Consider the following 23434-nt stretch of genomic DNA (forward strand, 5'->3'; position numbering starts at 1 on the left):
GGACATTTCAAATAAATGGAATCAAACAATGGTGCCTTTCGTGTCTGGCTTCTCTCACTCAGCACAATGTCCCCAAGGTGCATCCATGTTGGAGTGTGTGTCAGGGCTTCATTCCTTTTATGGCTGAATCATACTCCACTTCATGGAGAGACAACATTTTGTTTACCCTTTTATCCACTGATGGGCACCTGCGTTGTCTCTAGCCCCACCCTGAATGGGGCTGCTGTGAACATGCATGCACACGGGCCTGAGCTCTGGATTTCAGTTCTCTTGGGTCTACACCGTAAAGTGGGACTGGTCAGAGGGTCACTCTCAGTTTTAACTTTTTGAGGACCTACCAAACTGTCTTCCACAGGGCCTGCCCCACTTTACATTCCTGCTAGCAGTGGGGGAGGGTTCTACCTTCTCCACATCCTCGCCAACACTTGGTTTTCTTTTCCATTTTTTTGATAGCAAGGAAGTTGTTTTGCAAGAGGAGGCCTCCAACCCAGCCAGCCAGAACTGCAGGTGGCCTGTGCTCTCCAGGCTACCAACATCTCATGACCGACTAGAAGGAGTGGACAAAAGCTCAAGACAACATGGGAAAGCTCTGGAAGGGGGGAAGGAAGGATTGAAATAGACCCTTGCCCACCCCACCCCCAAGAAAACCCCACAGTGTTACAGGAAGAAAAGGGCCCAGCCTAGGCAGGTGATGCAAGGCCAGGATGTTGAAGGCCTCCAGAAGATGAGATGCTGCACGTCCTGGGGAAGACTGGACGGGCTGTTCTGGGACAGGACACTTGAAAGGAGACACCATCCACCACGGCAGATCAGGTGACAGGAGAGACAGCAGGCAAGTGTGGGTGGGGAAGCGGTCTGACCAGGAGTCAGCACAGAGCAGCAGGAAACTGAAATCTGACAAATATTGCCCCCCAAACCATCTGGGCAAGGGAGGGGGGCCTCTTCCCACTCAGGAACTAGAGGAGGAAAGGTCTGGCAATGGACGTCAGTAGAGCAGGGGAGTGGGGTATAACGGGGTGTTGAGGGATGATAGCATTATTTATTGTTTGGAGGTCCTGGATAAATTTCTATTCCTGTCCACTGGGCTTTTTAAGAGGTAAAATGGGTATTATAGGGATTAGTGTGAGGAAAAATGAGGTTTTGCACTTTATAATTTGCTATTATGGGTTTACTGTTTTGAAAGGCTTTTTTATTTATAGAGTACTGATTTGGGGGAGAGGCTTTGAGATTTGTTTGAATTTTATGGGAGATATATTGTGGATTCTGTTAATACTGGTTGAAGATTTTGTAATGAGGATAGCAGTTGATTTAATAGGAATAAAGGGTCAGTGTTCTTAGATTTAGCTATAGTGTTAGTAAGTAAGAGAAGTGGAGGGGGTTAGTCAAGTCCCCTGGTTGATGACTTTGATCACTGGAAGGCACTCTCTGCGTCTGTGGATGTCGTACCTTCAGAGGGGCACATCCTCAGGGTCCAGCTCCTTCTGCAGAGCCACATTCCTGGATGGGGTCCTCTACCCTGGAGACCACATATAGCAAGCGCCTGGTATACAGCAGGCACTCACTAATGCTAGTTCCCTTCTCTTGTCTGCCCATGTTAACCATGTTAATCACCCCAAAGGCTGTGAGCACCCAAGACCCCCAGGGCTTCCTCAGAACCTGAGGTATTTTCTTCTGGAGAAGGGATGGCTCTTCTGTTGGGGGAGCGAAGTGATCCTCTCAACTTCTGGGGTTTTCAGACAGCTTTGCAAAAAGTCCTGACTTCCAGGACGATGGCCTGAAAGTTGAGAGGGGAAGCTTGTGGCTCCAGCTTTCCCAGAGGCCACCAGGCAGGGCAACAGCACCTCGGACAGCCCAGGATCACCCGTCCAGACTGAGAGAGACCACAGAGGCTCTTCCCACACCGCAGTGGGCCTAACCGGCACGGCCTGCTACGCTTACTCCACCAGGGGCGGGAGGTGGCTCGGGTTATCCATGACTGTCTGCTGGTCCCTGGAGGCACTTTAGGCACAGCTTGAAGGAGATGCTCTAAGGCCCTAGCTATTCCCCAGGGAGGCCCAAGAGACTAGTTGTTAATTACTGGGGCCTGTCCAGAGAGGCCTTATGGAGGAAACATCCTCTCAGGACCTGCAACACTGAGGCCTGGCCTCCAGGGCCTGCATCCCGCTGCCTGGGCACATCCAGACCATTTCCCATGCTCCTGTGGCCCCTGGCCCAGCCTAGGGTGACAACTGTGCTCAGGTCATCCTGTATCTCCAGGCCTACCATGCACCAATTCAGCCCAGAAACCCGCTTCACATGCTATAGCCACCAGGCCTCTGTCTGCCTTCCCTGTGCACTTAAAAGAAACCCAACTTACTAAGAGATCAGAACTTGTAAGGCAGACATTGAGTAGATAACTAGTAACTCTACAGTTTTCTTTCTGATTTTATATAAAGCCCTTCAGACAAGAATCCCACCTAATTTTCTTAAGAGTTTATACATCTTTGGAAGGCAGGAAAATCTTCTGTTAACAAGTGAGGGGCTAGATAAATTAGAAAACATGCTTAGTGAAGAAGCCAGTCAGGATCACATGTTCTAGGATTCCATCGACATGAAACTCCAGAATAGGCAAATGCACAGAGATAGAAAGCAGATTGGCGGTGGCCAGAGGCTGGGGGAGACAGAATTGCAGGGGAGACTGCTGAGTATGGGGTTTCTTTCTGGGGTAACAGAAATGTTCTAGATAGTGGTGATGACTGTACTGTATAGTGAATATCCTAAAAACCACTGAACAGTACACTTTAAATGTCTGAATTATAATGTACACAAATTCTATCTCAATAAACATGGTATAAAAATATGTAAGAAGCCATGGATGGAGCCAGAGGGTATTATGCTCAGTGAAATAAGCCAGGCAGAGAAAGACAAATACCAAATGATTTCACTCATCTGTGGAGTATAAGAACAAAGAAAAACTGAAGGAACAAAACAGCAGCAGAATCACAGAACCCAAGAATGGACTAACAGTTACCAAAGGGAAAGGGACTGGGGAGGATGGGAGGGAAGGGAGGGATAAGGGTGGGGAAAAAAGAAAGGGAGTATTACGATTAGCATGTATAATGTGGGGGGGACATAGGGAGGGCTGTGCAACACAGAGAAGACAAGTAGTGAGTCTACAGCATCTTACTACGCTGATGGACAGTGACTGTAATGGGGTTTGTTGGGGGGACTTGGTGAAAGGGGAGTCTAGTAACCATAACGTTCTTCATGTAATTGTAGATTAGTAATCACATTACCTGAAGAGGAGTACTTTCGGAAAATGTGCATTGATCTATTTATAATGAGTATCTGTGGGTCAAGATGAGAGGATCATATAGATGGATGGTACAGCATGATTTCATTTTCTAAATATATATTTTTAGGGTTTAATATTTTGATAGTAGGTAAGTTTGTTGAAACACTTAAAATATCTAATAACCAAATGACAAAAAGTTCATGTATATTTACCAGTTTATGAAAGTGTTTACATGATACTGTTTTATAAAATTACAAAATTTTAACTCTTTAAAAAAAACAAAAAAAACCCAGCAGCAGACCCACAGAACCCAAGAATGGACTAGCAGTTGCCAAAGGGAAAGGGACTGGGTGGGGGGCAGGTGGAAAGGGAGGGATAAGGGGAATAAGGGGCATACGATTAGCACACATAATGTAGTAGGGGGGCACGGGGAAGGCACTATAGCCCAGAGAAGACCAGTAGTGACTCCATAGCATCTTACTATGCTGATGGACAGTGACTGTAATGGGGTATGTGGGGGGGACTTGATAATGCAGGGAATCTAGTAACCACCATGTTGTTCATATAATTGTATATTAATGATACCAAAAAAAAAATATGTAAGAAGCCTTGTCTCCTGGAATGACACTGAAATGACAGTGATACAGCTCAGAAACGATCATTCATATATATAAATCAAGGAGGAAAATCAGAAGAACCAAGGCAATGATGAGAACTGATTCCTCTCCAGCTCTGGACCCCTCCATGGCTCCTGTGTCCCCTCACCAATCCTGCACCAGGACTAGCCCATTACCCGAGGCACACCCTGCTTGTTCTCCAGTCTGGCTCATGCTGTTCCTCCTGCCTGGAATGGCCTGCCCCACATTCCACCCTGGACATCCTACACAACCCACAAGACCGCCCCAACACCCTAAAGGCCTGCAACGCCCTCGCCTCTCAACTCGGGATTCACTGTGCCCTCCTCTGGCCCTGTGGCCCTCTACCCCAGCCACAATAACTACTGGATTTGCTGTATAGAGTCAAGTTTATCCCCCTCATTTGTCAGATAGGAATCTGACCACTAAAGAGATGGAGGAACCCCCAGTCACACCGCAGCAGGTGCTGAGGCCACCACAATGTGAGGCTTCTTGTGTGAATGCCAAGCATTCTGAACTCTATCTAGCTCTGAGGGTCAAAGTCAAACCCAGCAAAGACACCCTGAGTTTGGGCACAGACGCTGTAAAGAAGCTCAGAGGTTAGTCATAACTACCACCCAATTTTACTCTACCATTTCTGTTCTGCCCCCTTGTTGCCAAAAAGGGAAACTGAAACCAACAGGCAGCAGGGCCAAGGGCATGTGAAATGTCCTGTTCTCATCGCTGAAGAGATCTGGAACAGGGCTTGGAGTCTTGTGGCTGGGGTGATGGCCTCTGGACCCAGGTTTGGACCAGGGGAGACAGGCCTGAGCTCTCAGAGGCCCAGGAGGTTGGCAGGAGGCTGGGACAGGAGGGGATGCCAACCCCAAGCTTCACCCAGTGACTGTCTTTGGCATCTGCCTCCTCCTCTTCATCCCACTGCTAAAGATTTGGTCTAGCCCTCATTTTTCTTGCCTTAATTACTGCCAAGGGCTCCTGACAGCCCTGTCTGCCATCAGCTCCTTCCCTGTTCAAACTGTCCTCCATAAACTCATAAAGCTGATCCTGTCACTCCCCTGCCCAAACTCTGCAGAGGGATCCACATCCCTCACTACTCAGAGTTTTGTGCAAATTCTGTGTAAACTCTGGCAGTATAGACAACAGCTGTGCCCCAAGTTCCTGGCCTTCAGAGAACCTAGAAGTACCTGGCCTGAATTCACAAGATACCTAATGACTGGTCTGGGATTTGAGCCCACCTGACGGTAAGCTCCTCTGTCTCACCTCCCTCACCATAACCCAGGAGGCTAGCACAGTGCCTACAAGCCTGAAGCTATCAATAAGTGTTTGTTGGAAGGAAGAGCAAGCCCTGAGCTTTACTCTAGCAGCTCTCTACACTTTTCTGAGACAGCATATGGACCTTCTTAGCGTTATTACACTGACACCCAGCTGAAGAACAGCTCTTCCATCAAAATCCATGCCACGCCCATCAGGATTAATTGCCCTATCTCTGTGTTCCTGACACACTACAGGGGCACATCTATATGGCCATACCTCTGCTACCCCATGTCACAGCCCTGGGCCTACCCAGATTTAGCTGCAGCTGTGGTGCAGTTCCACCCAGGTGGACAGGGTCCCACCATAAGCACACACTGGCTGTCTTTCCATTTTTGCCCCAGTAGCTGCCCAGGAGTCAGTATGATAGCATGCCCGGAGGGCTAGCCTTAGCTAATGGGGGCAGGTGCTTGTGGATAAATGTTCCAAGCCTTCCTCTTCCAAAAAAGATGGTTCTGGGAGGTTTTCTATGTGCTTCTCAGAGGTCCCAGATGACTGAGCTCAGAATGTGACCTCAAAGACACATCTCAAATTCACTTTTCCTCCTTTCCAGTCTTGTTCCTCTGATCTTGGGATCACCTGCCCATTTTACTTTTCTCAGGCTCTGCTTCTAGGGAAGTGGACACAATCTCTCATCACTATGACAATCGCCTCCTGCCTTAACTGTGGCTGCTGGTTTTAAATCTATTTCTTGCACTGGGCTGTGAGCTCCTTGAACCTCCATAGCACCCAGTACAGTATTCTCAGATAAAAGACCCAACCCTACTCTATGGCTTACCTGGTCTGCAGGCCTGGCCCCTCCCTATCTCTCAGCTTCACTCAGGCCCTCTCCCACCCCCTCACACTGCAAACCAGCTACCCTTGTCTCTTTATACTTCCTCAACTGTACTGCAATTTTTTCTGCACAGGGCCTTTGCACATACTATTCCCCCTGCCTGGAACTCACTCCCACTTCACCTAATTTACTGTCATTCATTCTCTCCATCACCTCCTTTGGGAAGCCTTTTTGGCTCCGTCAAGCCATCATGGTCAAAACAAAAAAAGCTAACACTTTAAATGAAATAATTCATGTAATTCTCATGGGAAACAACCTGGGGCTAAATACGGTTATTATTATTATTCCCATGTTAGAGATGAGAAAACTCAGGCACAGAGAGGCCAAGTAAATTCATCCAAGGCCCTGGAGGTAGTAAGTACCAGGCTCGATCTAAACCAAAACTGGTTCTAGGGTTCATGCTGCACCCTAAGTTCCTCCATCAGGTTCCTCTTCCCTTAAATGTAAGGGGAGAACAAGGCAGCCTTGCCCACCCTGAGCTAGCCTGCAGACTTACCCCGCAAAAGGCGGTAGAGCTTCCCACTCACCTCAGGCTCCTCCTGCCCGTTCTGGCTGAGTTCACCCTGCAGCCTCTCTCGCAGCTTTCCCAGCTCCGCCCGCAGGCTGCCCATCTCCTGCTCCTTGGTTTGCAGGTCTGCCTCTAGTTCCACCTTCTGCTCAATCAGGGCCTTCCCCTGGGCCTCCACCACTGTGACGCGGTGCCGGAGGTCATGGTTGATCTTCATCAGCCGTACCTGCTGCTGCTGCAGCTGGGAACACAGGAAGGTGGTCGTACGGGGCCACTGCATAGCAGCTCAGGCCACACACTGCACAAGGGCAAACCGTCTACAGGGGAGCCATTCCTACTGCAGACATCTTGATTTGTCTGAAATCTGTTCATATTATCATAATCTGTTGATGCTCGAGATGGGCAATTTGTATGTTTACTCTGATAATTTTATGACAGATGGAAAATAAGCGTCTTGTTAGTGTAGTATGATAACATCCCAACAGATGGAAATAACATTCCTTGAGAAAAGGGCGTCTCTTTTATAACTCAGGCAGAGACACTGTAGGGCTCCTGCAGCAGCCTGGGCACGCCGGCCTGCTCAGAGGGGAATGAAGCGGCTACACGAGAGGAAGCCACAGGGTCAAAGCAAAGGCGGACTGGGCCTCGGGACCTCCTCTGTACCACGTTTCCCCTGCTCTTCCAGGAAAGACTCAGCTGCTGTCTCAGGGTTCGGCCTCCCAACTGTGGGCAGGTCCCCATCCCCGGGAGCCCTTGGCATGAGAGGAAGGGGAGACAGGGAACCTCCTGAGGGCAGGCAGAATCCAGTTTCTCGCTGGCACCTCTGGCTGGGAGAGTGGGCATGGGGGTGGGCTCATGCAAGGTTACTTACAGCCTCCACATCCTCACTCTTCAGCCCGAGCTCCCTGTCCTTGGCGCGGATCTCATCGCGTTGCTTGTCCACCACCTCCTTCAACTTCTTCATCACTTGCCGCTCACGCTCTGACATGCCTAGGGGGCAGCAAGCGTGACCAGCTGGTGAGTCCCCCTCCTTCCCTGTTTGACCTATCCAGCAGCTTCCAACTGAGATGGAACTACCCCCTGCGTTCCCCCATCTCTGGTCTCACCCCACCCAGTGCCTGCTTCCGGTCCCGCTTGCCTCCAAGCCCATCCTGCCTTGGGACATTTGCCATTGTGATTCCCTCTCGTCCCATCCCTGCGTGGCTGCCCTCATTTTCAGGCCTCAGCTCCCACATCACCTCCTCACAGAGGCCTTTCCTTCCCTAACACCCTAGAGTAGTGCCCCCCTCTGTCCATTACCTTCACAGCACTCTTTACAATTACTAAGTGTCTTGTTCACCCTTTCGACCAGTAGAAGACAACACTGCACAGTGATTCAGAGTGTAGGCTTTGGGGCTCAAACAGTGGCTCTCCCATATATTAGCTGTGAGGCTTCAGGCTGGCCACTCTGTGCCTGGGTTTCCCCATACAGCTGTTGTGAGGACTGATTTGATTAATGAGCACAAAGCATGGGAGATGATGCCTGGCATACAGCTGAAGGGATGTTGTCTATTACTTAACTCATGCATTGTCTGTTCCCTCTGCCCTTCACACCCAAGTATCCTGTCAACCCCGGGAGGCAAGGCTTTTCCTGAATTCTTTGCTGGTATGTCCCCTGAGCTAGCACAGTGCCTGGCATACAGTAGGTGCTTGCTAAATGATCTGGTGCATTAATGAACTCTGAGGATGGGAATTGTATTAGTTTCATGAGGCTGCTGTAACAAATTTGGTAGCTTAAAACAGCAGAATTTAATTTTCTCATAGTTCCCAAAGATGGAAGTTCAAAATCAGTCCAAAATCAAGATGTTGCAAGGGAGAGTTTGTTCCTTGTCTCTTCCAGCTTCTGGTAGTGGCTGGTATTCCTTGGCTTGTGGCCATATCACTCCAGTCTCTGCTTTGTGGTCACATGGCCTTCTCCTCTTCTGTGTTGAATCTCTGTCTGCCTCCCTCTTACAAGGACACTTTGATTGCATTTAGGGTCTACTTGATAATCAATGATAACCTCCTCATCTCAAGATCTTGATCTATAAAGATTTTACCATATAAGGTAACATCCACAGGTTCCAGGATTAGGACCTAATATTTTGGGGGATCATTATTTACCTCCACAGGCATTGGGCCTGACAGCTAATCCTTGTTCCCCAGGTAGCCTATGCTGGGAGTGGCAGTGGTCCAGCTCAGCCACACACTAACAAGAAACCTCCCCCATGTCCCTTCCCCCAGAACTCAGGGGACACATGGCCAGATCTACCAGGCCCTGAGAAGAGAAACTATGTGTGCATGGTAGGGCTGAAATTAAGGGTAGGCAGAATCTGTGAAAAACCCACAAAAGCCTTCCCTGTTTGCTCTCTGAGCACCTGTCCAGTAGCATCAACACGGTAGAGCTCTTTTAATCCTTGCGGTGGTAGGGGAGGGGTTGGGGTGGGGGAGCACAAGTCCACCCTGGAAAAATCAGGTGGGAAGAACAGCTAAGTGGGGGGTGGGGGGGTGTGAATCTGGAGGAAGGAACCTGGATCTGTAGTGGCCTAGCTACATCATTCACCTTTATGGACACCAGTGGCTGTGAGTCTGAGAGACTGGAAAACAAAATGGTGGAGAGCTCGGGGTCTGAAGCTAGATTCCTGGCTCTGCCCCTTACCTGCTGTTGACCTTGGGCCTGTTTTCTCCCTTACAAATGAGGATCCTGTGGAGTCCCCCCACCTGGGATGGGATGATCTTGGGAGGTTGGCAGGGTTAGTCTATGTGAGGTGCTCAAAACAAGCCTGGCACAGAGTAAGCGTCTCTAAGTGTTAGCTGTCATTTTATCCATAAAATGGAAATTCCAGTCCTCCCTGCTGCAAAGGTTGCTGCTAAGATCTAGAGTAGTTACAAAAGTGCTTTGAAAAATCAAAAGGTTAAGTGTTTTTAATAGATTCACAGACATTGTGAAAAGCTGGAAGAGTTCTGAGCAATCACTGAGTCACCCAGCAATTCAGGATCCTGGAATCAAGACTTAAAGACACATTCAGGCAGACACAGGCAGAAGCAAGTCCAAAGTCGGCCACATGAGCTACGTTTGTAGTGGCGCAAAAATAGCAATGATCCAAACACCAACCAGTAAGGAAACAGCTAAAGAAACAAGGGCCTTCCACACAGTAGGACACTCGGTAGCTGATTAAAAGCTTGAGATACACTGTTAAGTCAAACAGGCAAGTGACAAAGTCACAGCAGTGCTATTTACAATGGCCAAGAGGTAGAAGAGCCCAGATGTCCATCCAGGAATAAATGGATAAACAAATTACGGTCTGTCCATAACGATGGCATACCAACTGCCCATGAAGAGGAAGGAAGCACTGACCTATGCGACAATGTGATTAACCTTGTGAACACTACGCAAGGGACAGAAGCCAGACACAAAAGGCCACATATTGTTATGACTCCACTTACATGAAATGTCCCGAATGGAGACTAGCAGATGCCTGAGGCTGAGTTGGAGGGAGCAGGGACAGGGGAATAACTGCTATGGGCACAGGGTCTCTTTTGGGGGTAGTGAAAATGCTTTGGAACTAAAAAAGAGGTGGTGGCTGCATAATGTTGGAAATATATTAAATTATGTACTAAATGCCACTGAACTCGTACCCTCTAAAACTGTTAATCTGATGTTATTTCATAAATTTTACGTCAATTTTTTTAATTCGTGTAAAAAATTAAAAAAAACAAAAAGGCTAATGACATTCCAAACAGCACAATCCTTTTTATTTAACAACAAAATACATAGTTCCTGCTAGTGTCAGCATTGTAGCAGCTTTTGCTTATAAAAAACAAAATACACAGGGAGTATGTGTGTAAATGCCTAGAAAGGGATGGTTTTGTCTCTGGCAAGTGCAGTGACAATGAGGCAAAGGGAATTTCCAGGTTTTCTTGAGCTTTGTTTCAGTCTTTTACAATATACACGTTAGGGTGTTTTTAAGAGACCAAAACAGCAATCACCACCCAGAAACTCATACCGTCCGCACCTCTTAATCTATACAAGAAAAGTCTGAGCCACTTGTCCCAAAATCTCACTGCTAGTTAGTGGCCGTTTGGGAGCTGCAATCCAGGTCTCAGCACCCCAGACCAGGTGTCACCAGAATGGGGTGAGGATGAGGGAGGATGATGATGACAGCTAGCGTTTATGGAGTGCCTGCTGGGCTAAGTGCTTATAGGGGACAAAGCTGGTGCTCAGACGCCCTGGGGTCCGTGTGTCCACCCCCATCCCTCTTCAATGTGTTTTTGCTACTGACCAGGCACCTGGGGCCACATGAAACTGCAGCCCCCTTGCCTAAGGACAGGAAACTCTGAGGTACAGCTCACACTTTTCCAAGATCAAAGATCATGCCCTTGCTGGGCCCCCTTCCCCTGTCCTACTTCCTCCACTCCCCCAGTAGCCCCCTGGGGGGGTGCTCCCTCCATAAGTCACCTGCACAGGAATCCTTGTCTCAGGGTCTCCTTCTGGAAGAATCTGATCTAAATGGTATTTAGCTCATTTAATCCTCAGAATACCTTACCTTATGAACTAGGTCCCCTGTTGTCACCATTTTGCAGTCGAAGAAACTGAGGTAAACAATAGCTAGTTAATTTACCCAAGGCCCCAGGGCTGTCTGGCTAGTGCAGGGCACAATGCAAACTCAGGCAGTCTAGCCAAAGCCCACACTCTTGCAACCATGGCCTACTGTCTCTCCCAGGCTAGTCATCACGTCATCAGCAAGTGTACTGCAGCGAAGTATCCCGCAAACATCATGTCCACCTGGAACCTCAGTGTGACCTTATTTGAAAACAGGGTCTTTGCAGATACAATTTGTTAAGATGAGTCATGCTGGAGGAGGGTGGGCCCTGAATCCAAAGACTGGTGTCCCTACAGGAGAAAGGAACCCACTCTGTACAGTGGGCTCCTCTACCCCGCAACCTCTAACATATCACCTTCTATTTTGGGGACAGTGTTGTTCCAGGCTGCCCATCAGAAAATGGCTATGTGGTCAGTTTTCCCCCTCTCCTGGTGACTGACTTGTCTGTCCAGAGCCCACGAATTTTTTCCAGGCCTTTGAGCATGGCTCCACATCCTATCTTCTTGTCCAATGGCTGTGATAACTTGTAATTCGTTTCCACATGTGCTAACAAGTAGTTTCTATCACTGCCCTCCAGCTGATGAGTTTCTGAGAATGGGGCAGGTAAGTGCTTTTTAATCTGGAGACTTCTAGGAGGGACGGGATAAAGGAGACCACAAGGCAGCCCCAAGCCTGGCATTAACAGCTAGGAAGGTAATGCTGTCACATGCAGGGCTGGCCCCTTGGAGCAGACTCCCCACGATAAAACAAAACATGACCGTCCACCCAGTGGAATATGATTCAGCCATAAAAAGGAATGAAACCCTGACATAGGCTACAATATGATGCACCTTGAAAACATGATGCTGAGAGAAAGAAGCCAGACACAAAAGACCAGGTGTTATACGATTCCATCTATATGAAATGTCCAGGACAGGCAAATCTACAGAGACAAAAAGTAGATCAGTGGTTGCTTAATGGCTGGACGTATGATGGGAGTAGACAGGATTGGGTAATGATAGTTCAAGGGTCCGGTGTTTTTATTTAAAGTGATGAAAATGTTCTAAAATTAAGGTGATGGCTGCACAATTCTGAATATACTAAAAGCCACAGAATTGTACACTTTAACTAGGTGAATTGATACCCCAATAAAGCTGTTGCATAAAACAAATAATGGCAAATGTTTATCTAGTGCTTACTGTGTGCTAAGCACTTTACAGGTATTAACTAATTTAATCCTCCTAATAATATCCACCTTTTACAAATGAGGAAGTCCATTTATGAGAATGTGCACACTGGCCACAGTTGGAATCTAGTTGAGCTAAGATTTGGACTCAGGCAGTCTGGCCTCTGAGTTCACCTGCTAGAAAAATTAATGGAGTGGGCTTAACTCCTATGCTTGCTGCCTTGTTCTTCTTCAAAGAGAAATAAACAGATCTTTATGGGTTTGGGAATTCTGCAACATATATTAAGTGAAAAAAATCAAGGTACATTGTCTCCAATGGGGCATCCTGGACTGAATCCTGGAACAAAAAAACGCAATTAATCTAAAACCCGGTGAAATCCAAATAAAGTGTACAAGTTAGTTAACAGGAACATACCAATGTAGATTTCTTAGTTTTGACGAGTGACCATGGTAATGTACAATGTTACTGTTAGGGGATACCCTTCAGGACTATACAAGAACTCTCTGTACTATGTTTGCAATTTTTCTGTAAACCTAACATTATTCCAAAATAAAAATTTATCTTAAAAAAGTGAAACAAAGACAAAAACAAAGAAACACCCAACAACCAAGGTGCAGAACAGTCTAGAAAGGTGTGGAAGGGAGACCAAGCCTCCATCACAAACTCTTTTGTATAGTTTGATTTAATTTAAAAATGCATATATTTTTCCTTAATTTTAAAAATTACTTTAAATTTCTTTTTCTATCAAGTAAGACACTGAAAATGAAAATAACATCAAGGTCCTCAAGTCTTGAAGCTGGACACTGGGGGCTCCAGCTCTAGACTTGCCCAGGCTCAGGTCTCCTTTGATGACAGCAAATGTTAACCAAAATGCCCAAGCAATTTTCTGCTACTATTCAGCTCTCCAGCTGTATACAACTGACTTCATTCTTATACATTTTTTAGGGGATAAATTAAGTTTTGCCTCAACCTGAGTCTAGTTCTGAGGCCCTTGGGCAGGTGTGCTGTGTGCACAACCATCCTTGGCTGCTTATGTCCCACTGCTGGTATAAGTCCATCTCTCTAGCTGTTCTATCAGCCTGTGCCTCCCTGGGCTCACTGGGCCAGAAGCTCCTGAGGCCTGGGGCCTTCATCCCTTCATGGACGTGGGGAAGGGCAGGCAGAAGTAAAATAGTGTACTGGCTTTACTAGTCCACTGATCATATTCTAGATTTTTACTGTTATTTTTTCTGCTTTCGACTATCCATTACTAAGAAAGACATGTAAAACTCCCACTATGATTGTGGATGCATTTCTTTTCATTTCTGTCCACTTTTAAAATTATTATACTTAAAGTGTACAATTTGGTGGTTTTTTAATATATTCACAAGTTGTACAACCATAACTACATTTTCATCACCCCCCCAAAAAAACCCTTAATTAGCAATCAGTCCCCCTAAGTTCCCTCTAGCCTCTTATCTACTCTCTGCCTATAGATTTGCCTATTCTGGCCATATTTTTGTTCACTTTTGCTTTATATATTTTGAGGCTAAATTATTTAGTGTATACAAATTGGAAATCATTGTATCTTCTTAGCAAACTGAATTTTCTATCATTGTAAAGGGACCTTTTTGATCTGTTTTAATGCTGCTGCCTATTTTGTCTTACATTCATACAGCTATACCAGCTTTCTTCGGGTTAGTGTTTACATGGTATACCTTTTCCCAGCCTTTTACTTTCGACCTTTATAGGAGATGCCTTTTATAAGCAACACATAGTTGGATTTTTTAATCCTGCCTGACAATCTTTGTCTTTTTTAGAACTTTTAGTCCATTTACATTTAATACAACCTCTGGCACAACCAGGTTAAATCTCCCATCCAATAGTCTACCTCTTTGGTGCTTTCTGTTTGTGACACTTGGTCTGTTTTTTTCTCTTGTTTCTTGCCCTCATTGAAGGGACAGAGTGTGTAGCATTATGCCACTCTGATATTCAGATATCATAAGAAACATATATATTTGTTTTTTTACCCTAGTTCTTGGCCCAGAGTTCCCAAAACTCTTTACATTTCCTACATGTTAGGGGTGAGAGAAGTGTCTTATCCTTCATTACAAGCCCCATTCAACTGTATCTGAGTTTATGTTAATAGGGTGATTCTTAGTAGCCCCTAGATAGCTTCAGGATGGGGGCTGGTTGCTTGAGGAACCAACCACATGATTAGAGGGCTGGAAGTTTCATCCCTACCCCCTGACCTCCGGGGAGAGGAGAGGGGCTGGGATTAATTACCAGTTAATCACCAATGGTCAATGATTTAATCATTTAAGCATTCATGCCAAGGTAATAGAACCTCCATCAATCCCTAAACAGGGTTCAAGAGCTTCTGGGTTGGTGAATACATCCATGTGCACAGAGGTGGTACACCCCAAATCCACTGGGACAGAAATTCTTGCACTTGGGATCTTTCCAAACTCCACCCTGTGTACCTCTTCATCTGTATACTTTATTATAGCCTTAGTAGCCTTTATAAATTGGTAACAGCAAGTAAAGCATTTCTATGAATTTTATGAGTTATTCTAGCAAATTATTGAACCTGAGAGGGGTTGTGGGAACCTCTGACTTTGTAGCCAAGTTGGACATAAGTGTGGGCATCCTGGAGACCTGATACTTGTAACTAGCATCTGATGTGGGGCAGTCCTTAACCTGTGGGATCTGATGCTAACTCCCAGAGGTTATGTCAGAATTGAATTATATTACAGGACATAAAAGCTGGTATCTAAAGAATTGGAAAATTGGTTGGTGTAGAGAAAAAAAAAACCAAAACCCACACCTGGTGTCAGAAGTGTTTGTAAGTAGAAAAATAGTTTTCATTTAGCCAAGCTCTTCCATACCTGCCCCTTCTGGTATTGCAGAAGGGAGAGTCGGGCCCTAGCATATGCTTCTCTGCCTCCAACCTGGCAGTCTAGAGAGCCAGGACAGAGCAGGCACTCCAGGCATAAATGGGTTTACAAACAGTGCCCTCTGGACACTGGAATATCACAGTGGCCCAATCCATGGGCTGGGCACGATTCCTATGTCCTCCTTGGCCTGAACCACATGTCTCTGCTGGCCCCAGATCAAGGGGTCCCAGAGAGATACAAGCCTTCCTTCAGGGGGCTGATTTAAACAGACCTGAGGTTCAAGTCGTAACTCTGCCACCAACTTGCTGTGTGACCTTGGGACAATCACTGTCCCTCTCTCAGCCTCAGTTTTTCTCATCTGTTTAATGAATAGGTTGGACAGATAACAACAACTTATTGTAACAGTAGCTGACACTAAGTGTATGTTCCAGGTACTACACTAAGCAGTCTACATGTATTAATTCATTTAATCCTCACAACAACCTTATGAGGGAAATCCAGTTATTTCTCCCATTTTTACTTGCAGAGCAAGTTAGGCACACAAAGGTCAGGTGATTTGATCAAGGTCACTTAGCAAGTAAGTACTGGGTTAGCACTCACACCTCAGTAGTCTGGCTCTGGAGCGCTTATAACCACAAGACTTTTGTTTCTACTGCATGAATCATGTCTCAACAAAGGAAACCCAATGAAAGTACCTAGAACAAAATTTCCTTTTTTTCCTTGGTTCCTACAGTCCTTATCAGTGCACTACCTTTGCCTCATGATGTAATCACAAGTGCTGACCTTCATGCAAGTTCATCTCCCATCCCTCAGACCTAAAGAAGGGGCTTGTATGGGGACCCAAGGAGTTATCTGGACTAAATTGGGTCTGAGGTTCCTTGGGGCAAACTGCAAAAGGCAGCTTCTGACTGGGAAGGAAACTGCAGGGGAGAACAGAGATGATACAGCTCACAAGGACTCAGACCAAGCCCCACTGTCTGCCTTTGCTTCTCCAGCACAGGGCCTGGACTGAAGGTTCCAGGTAAGGATAAATGTCGGTTGAGCAACTCCAGTGCCAATCAGATCTGGGTTACTATCTTGGGTTGTACATGGTTAAACATGTGTCTATGACAGAAGTCTCAAATCTCTTCCCAGAAGAGGGAACAAATCCCTTCTCAGAATAATCATACACAGAATAAAATCTAAACCTTGGCCTCCAAGGGACTATGTCATCGACCCCTGCTAACACCTCTTACCTCATCATTAGCCAGCTTCAACCACTATCAGCTTCTGTTACACTGGCCTTCTTGGTTTTCCGTAAACACTCATGCCCCAGGACCTTTGCATTTGCTTCCCTCCCAAGATTTTGGCATGGCTCACTCTATGAATTCACTAGGCCTCACTTGGCAGGAGGCCTTCCCTGATCACCGTATCTTAAGAAGCCCCCACCAAATCACCTCTATCACCCCTATCCGTTTTAGATCTTCCCTGTATGGGTCACCATCTATTTGTTTATATATTTATCATCCAGCTCCTCCACACTAGGACATAAGCCTCATGAAGTCAAAAGCTTTGTCTTAGTCAATGTGTATTGCCAGGAACTAGAAAAGAGCCTAGGAAATCAAGGAATCTACAGCAATGTGTTGAATGAACCTTGTAGTCTCAGCGTCTGTAAATCAGGCTACAGTTTTCTCGGGCAGAGTGATAGAACAATATGAGACAAGAGGCTTTGGAAATTAAGAAGCACCATCGCTCAGGGACCATGACCATTTCTGTTCCTGGCAATGTGGGTGACGTCCATGGGAAGAGCCTCCTCCTGACCTCCCATGCTGACTCCTGCCCTCTTACCTTCGTGCTTCTGGAACTCCTCCTCAGAGAAGCTGACGTCCTTGTGGGAGAGGTTGGTCATGAGCTGTTTGTTCTCCTCCTGCAGCTGTGCGATCTGGGAGAGAAGGTCCTGTGCTTCCCCTCGCCACACGTCCTCCACCAGCTCCAGCTCCTGCCAAGGGGATGGGCTGGTGAGGGCTTACAGCCTGCCCAGGATGGCAGTCTCACCTCCTGACCCTGGGGAGCAGCTTGGGGTTGCCAGGGCTTTCAGTCGTCCCCTTCTCCATGAGAACCAGGCAGCTGGCAGGCGAGCAGACAAGGCCACCACTAGCCCACGTGGCATCTTTGCAACAAATAGTAGGCATCCTTCTTCTGGGCAAGGTCTGCATTCATACTGTTGGGACCTGGCCAGGCAAGACCTGCTTCAAGGACAACCACTGGAACTGCCCTTTTAACTCTCAAGACAGGAAAGAGAGAGCAGATGAGTAGCCCCAGGCTAAGGGGACCCTAACATTCCCAACCTCTCTGGGAAGGTCACATCCCTGACCTTTGGACAGACCCTCAGTCAGGGCAAACTTCTCTCCAAGGGAGAGAGAGGCTGCAAATATCCTGAAGAAGCCACTGGTCTCAGAGTTCCTTGTATGTCTGATACAGGCATCACTTAGGTAACTTATTTTACAACTCTGAGCCTCAGTTTCCCTCAGTTTGGGGGCCAGCACATAAAGGCTCACAGGGTTGATGTGAAATAAACAAAATCAGTCTATTAAAATTATTTTGTGGATGACTGTAATCAAAGAAACAAATAATAACAAGTGTTGACAAGGATATGAAGAAATTGGAACCCCCGGGCATTGCTGATGAGTGTGTAAAATGGTGCAGCCACTGCGGATAAGTCTAGCATTTCCTCTTTAAGTGGAACACAGTTTCCACGTGACCCAGCAAGTCCACTCTAGAGTCTGCCCAAGAGAAATGAAAACACATATCCACACAAAGTCATGGATGTGAATGTTCACAGTAGCATTATTCAGAATAGCCAAAAGGTAGAAACAACCAAAATGTCTATCAACTGAGGAATGGGTGAATAAAATGTGGTCCACCCGGACAAAAGGAATGAGGTACTGACACATAGCTACCCCATGGATGAGCCTTGATAACGCCGTGCTTAGTGAAAGCAATCAATCACAAAAGCCACATGTTATATGTCCATTAATCTGAAATATCCAGAATAGGTAAATCCATAAAGACAGAAGACTGGTGATTGTCTAGGGCTGGAGGTTGTAAGGGCAAATGAGGAATGACTGTTAATGGGTGTGAGTTTTCTTTTCAGAATAATGAAAATGTTCTAAATTTGAATTTGGTGATAACAGCAAAGCTCTCTGAACAGACTAAAAACCATTGAATTTTATGTTTTAAATGGGTACACTGTATGGTATGTGAATTATATTCAATAAAGCTGTTGCCAAAAGAAAAAGGTATTTTTGCAAAGCCATAAACCAAAGACAGAATTATTGCTATTGCCTGTACAGAATTCTCATTTAAAGCATGGATACTGGAGCCTGGGGAACAGTGTTTAAATCCTGTTTCCCCCAGTTACCCTGATCACCATATCTTAAGAAGCCCCCACCAAATCACCTCTATCACCCCTATCCGTTTTAGATCTTCCCTGTATGGGTCACCATCTATTTGTTTATATATTTATCATCCAGCTCCTCCACACTAGGACATAAGCCTCATGAAGTCAAAAGCTTTGTCTTAGTCAATGTGTATTGCCAGGAACTAGAAAAGAGCCTAGGAAATCAAGGAATCTACAGCAATGTGTTGAATGAACCTTGTAGTCTCAGCGTCTGTAAATCAGGCTACAGTTTTCTCGGGCAGAGTGATAGAACAATATGAGACAAGAGGCTTTGGAAATTAAGAAGCACCATCGCTCAGGGACCATGACCATTTCTGTTCCTGGCAATGTGGGTGACGTCCATGGGAAGAGCCTCCTCCTGACCTCCCATGCTGACTCCTGCCCTCTTACCTTCGTGCTTCTGGAACTCCTCCTCAGAGAAGCTGACGTCCTTGTGGGAGAGGTTGGTCATGAGCTGTTTGTTCTCCTCCTGCAGCTGTGCGATCTGGGAGAGAAGGTCCTGTGCTTCCCCTCGCCACACGTCCTCCACCAGCTCCAGCTCCTGCCACAAGGACGTCAGCTTCTCCGAGGAAGAGTTCCAGAAGCATGAAGGTAAGAGGGCAGGAGTCAGCATGGGAGGTCAGGAGGAGGCTCTTCCCATGGATGTCACCCACAGTGCCAGGAACAGAAGTTATCCAACCTTTGGGTGCCTTGGAAATGAGGAAAACAGTGTAACATACCTCTGAGTGTTGTCGTGAGGATTCAATGGTTAACACAGATAAATGTTTGGAATAGTGCCCAGCACCCAGAAAGGTCTAACAATGTGTCTGCTGATTTCTGTTCCTCCTACGGTACTGCACAAGCTGGCCTCCGTGCATCTTCCAATTAAGTTCCTAAGTCCCACCTCCTTTGTCAGGAAGCCTGCTGCACTGGGGAAATGAGAGATAACAAATATTCACACAGCTGTTTCAAGGTCACCAGGGGAGGTGAAGGGCAGGGCCAGAGGGCAGAAGTGGTGGAATGATGGAGTGGGCACGAGACCTTCCCACATGCAGGTGTGGGCTGGAAGCAGTCTGGCTCTCCCCGCCCTTGTCCTCCCTGCTCCCACCTGGCACAGGCTGAGCACACAGAGGGCCTCAGCAGGTATCGGCCAAGTGTAACTGGATGGGGCAGGCAGAACAATGGTCCCCAAAGACATCCACATCCTAATGCCTGGAACCTGATCATATGTGACCTCCAATGGTAAAGATACTTGGCAGGTGTGATTGAGTGAAGAATCCTGAGATAGGGAGATTCTCCTGGATAATCTGGGTGAGCCCAATGTCATTGCAAGGGTCCTTATAAGTGAAAAAGGGAGGCAGGAGAATTAAAGTTAGAGACTATCTGGCAACAGAAGCAGAGGTCAGAGTTAGAGATTTGAAGATGCTACACCGCTGGCTGTGAAGATGGAAAATGGAACCACAAGACAAGACATGCATGTGGCCTCCAGAAACTGGAAAAGGCAAGGAATTGGCTTCTTTAGAGCCTTCAGAAGGAATGGGGCCCTTCTGACACCTTGATTTTAACCCAGTGAGACCCATTTCTGACTTCTAGACTCCAGACTTAAGGCTTCCAACCTTATCCACATTGATATTATCCATAAATGTCCTATCATCCAGTATGATAATAAATTTGTAATAATATGTTACAGCAGCAAGAGGAGACAAACTCAGACTCTAACCCTTAGTTTCTTTTTTTTTCTCAATCAACTAAAGCTGATGCTGGGAGAGCTAGTTCTTGCTTCTGAGCTGAGCATGGAGAATTTAATCTTGCCACGGAGATGTCAGCTAAAAAGGCTCTTCCATAAAGTCAATCCTGATGATCACCTACTTTGCCATCTCTCAGAAGTAACAGTCTTCAAACTCCTTACGTTGGCCTACAGGGCCCAGCATAATCAGACCCTGGCACCTCCCAGACATCATCTCCCTCTTTATTCTTTACTGGCTCTGCTATAGCCACACTGGCGCTCTCTGTGTTCCTTCAACACACCAAGCTCCTTCCTACCTCAGGGCCTCTGCACTTGTTGCAGGTTCTGCCTAGAATGCCCTGCCCCAGACCTCTCTGCTGGCACCTGCGTTTCATTCAAATCTCAGCACCAATGTCGCCTCCTCAGGGAAGTCTTCCTGTCTTCTGACTGGCCCATCTATTAGACCCCCACCCTGGCCAGTCTCTTTCTCATCTCCCTGTTTTATTTTCTTGAGGGCAGTTATTACAGGCTGAATTTTTTTTAAAAACTATGTCCTCACACCAGAATTGCATAGCCCCACAGAGTAGCCAAAGGCCACATGTGGCTGCTGAACACTTGAAAAGTGGCTGGTCTGAACTGAAACATGCACTGAGTGTTAAGTAAGCACCAGATTTCAAAGCCATAGTAGGAAAAAAATAATGCAAAATACCTCATTAATAACTTTTTTGTTAACTATGTATAGTGATGGATAGTAACTAAACTTACTATCATTTCACAATATACACCACATCATTATGTTCTATATACATAACACTAATATGTTTGTTATATGTCAATTATATCCCAATAAAAATAATTTTTTACATTCATTACATGTTGAAATATTTTGGATACACTGGGTTTGATAAGATACGTTATTAAGATCACCCTTTCTGGGAAAGGGACTGGGGAGAATGGGAGGGAAGGGAGGGATAAGGGCGGGAAAAAGAAAAGGGGTATTACGATTAGCATGTATAATGTGGGGGGGTGCATGGGGAGGGCTGTACAACACAGAGAAGACAAGTAGTGATTCTACAACATCTTACTACGCTGATGGACAGTGACTGTAATGGGGTTTGGGGAGGACTTGGTGAAGGGGGGACCCTAGTAAACATAATGTTCTTCATGTAATTGTAGATTAATGATAACAAAACAAAACAAAAAAAGATCACCCTTTCCTTTATTTAATGTGACAAGCCACATATATTTCTACGGGATAGCACTGCACTAGAAAGTCAAGTGTGTGAGGGCTAAGACCTCATCTGTTATGGTCACCACTGTTTCCCCAGTGCCCAGAACAGTGCTTGGCACATAGCAGGTGCTCAATTAATGTATCTGTTGGGTGAATAAATGAGGACTATCTGCTATTTACATTATATGCAACTATATCTGCTCAGCTACCACTTTCTAAAGCCTATTTGTTTGTTTTTCCTGCTTTCCCAGTTACCCACGAACCACCTGAGATGAGGACCCTGCCGTCCTTTTCTTTGTATTGTCCAGGTTGCCTACTAGGGCACCTTGCATGCTGTGGCCTGTCAACAGGGTTGCAGACTGAGTAAGCAGGTAGAACAGAAAAGACTATGGCCTAGGTCTGCTTGATGAGCAGATCTAAATGTGTTTGGGGGGTCTGTTGGGAGGAGGAGTTGGTGGAAGAGAAGGTGCATGCTTTACTGGAGCCATGTTTGTTGAAAGAGAAAGACACCAAGCTGAGGAAGACAGGGAGAAATGAAGGGAGGGAAGGAAGAACAGACGGATAACACCAAGGACACACTAAGATTTTCTGTGGAAATAACACCTTAAAGAGAGTTTGAGACAACAAATCAAATCCCAGATGATTCTGTTAATCCCAAGAATACAAGTAAAGGGGATCAGAGCTGGGGGAGGAAAAGGGGTTTTACCCTCCCATCTGCGAGAGAGGGTTCTCAGTATTCAGAAATAAGCCCCAGCTGTGAACACACTGGAGCTGACTTCCTGGCCGACGGCATTCCAAAAGTGGCAAGTGCAGCCAGCTGGGAATTCCAACTGTCTCCAGGCCTAGTGGCCTCCAAAAGCTCTTAAGGGTGTCTCCAAGCCTGCTTCAGGGACAGGGAGATGGGTGCCAGGACTTCTGTGTAACCCAGGCTAATCCCCTTAGTCCCTGTTAATAAGAGGCAGCAGCATGAGAAGGTTTCAAAGGTCCCTTCCCTCTCCAACCCTCTGGGAGAGATGGAGGAATCTGGGGTAGGAGTAGGGGTGCCTGGGATGGGGGTGGGGTCCCCAATATCAGCCTTTGAGCACCTTATTGAATACCTTTCCAGGCCTAAAGACAACAGTTATCCTCATAGTGGGTCAGGTGCTGTCCTGAGCACATTCTACATATGGACCATAATTCTCACCACAGCCCAATTAAATTGTACTATTATTCTCTCGGTTTTCAGCTGAGGAGACAGAGGCACAGAGAGGTGAGGTGACTGGCCCAAGAATACACAGCCTGTGAATGGTAAGGTTGAGACCAGGCTATCTAGCGCCAAAGTCCCTGCTCCTGGGAGGACTGAGATTAATTACAGGGCTGGGGCACTGTCAGGTTCTCAGTGGGATCCTGGAAATGCTGCCTAATGCTCAGGATCTGAGTTTCCTTTCTGACCCCAGGGCACAGCACCTATGAGAACAAACCATCTAACCTTGTAAACACTAGTGCTCTTAACCATCCTTCAGGTTAAGATTGCATACACAGCCTTGAAAGCAAGAAGGACCTCAAAGTACACAATAGGTGATGGCCTGCCAGGGGGGTTCAGAGAGGCCAACAGTATTTCCTGAGGCCACACAGCAAGTCAGAGCTGGCTCAGGCACCCTGATTCTCCAAAGAAAGGCATTTGTTTCCTCTCATTCTCAGTCGGAAGGGTCTGACAGGAGCATCCCCAGGCTGAGGTTGGGGCAGGAAACCACACGGCTCCCACTTCCTTTTCCCCAGGCACCTCCTCTGGACGCCCAGCCCAGTGGGGAGGCCCTGATTCATGAGCCCAGAGGGATTCTTGTTCACAGGGC

The 23434-nt window shown here is 46.6% G+C and overlaps 1 protein-coding gene across 2 annotated transcripts in view; it reads right to left on the reverse strand.

Moving 5' to 3' along the window:
- RILPL1 (Rab interacting lysosomal protein like 1) overlaps positions 1-23434 on the reverse strand; it is a 36355-nt gene that overhangs the window by 11347 nt on the left and 1574 nt on the right. Inside the window, exons 2-4 of one of the 2 annotated variants that reach the window (XM_036921978.2) lie at positions 19057-19207; positions 7435-7553; positions 6583-6804 (exon numbers count right to left, since the gene is read on the reverse strand). In XM_036921978.2, the coding sequence (XP_036777873.1) occupies positions 6583-6804; positions 7435-7553; positions 19057-19207 (492 nt within the window). Of the gene's footprint in view, positions 1-6582; positions 6805-7434; positions 7554-17054; positions 17227-19056; positions 19208-23434 lie in introns of those variants that run through there. The other variant, XM_057492527.1, reaches the window with a different exon arrangement.

This window comes from Manis pentadactyla, chromosome 14 (genome assembly GCF_030020395.1).
Source record: "Manis pentadactyla isolate mManPen7 chromosome 14, mManPen7.hap1, whole genome shotgun sequence".
Lineage (NCBI taxonomy): Eukaryota > Metazoa > Chordata > Mammalia > Pholidota > Manidae > Manis > Manis pentadactyla.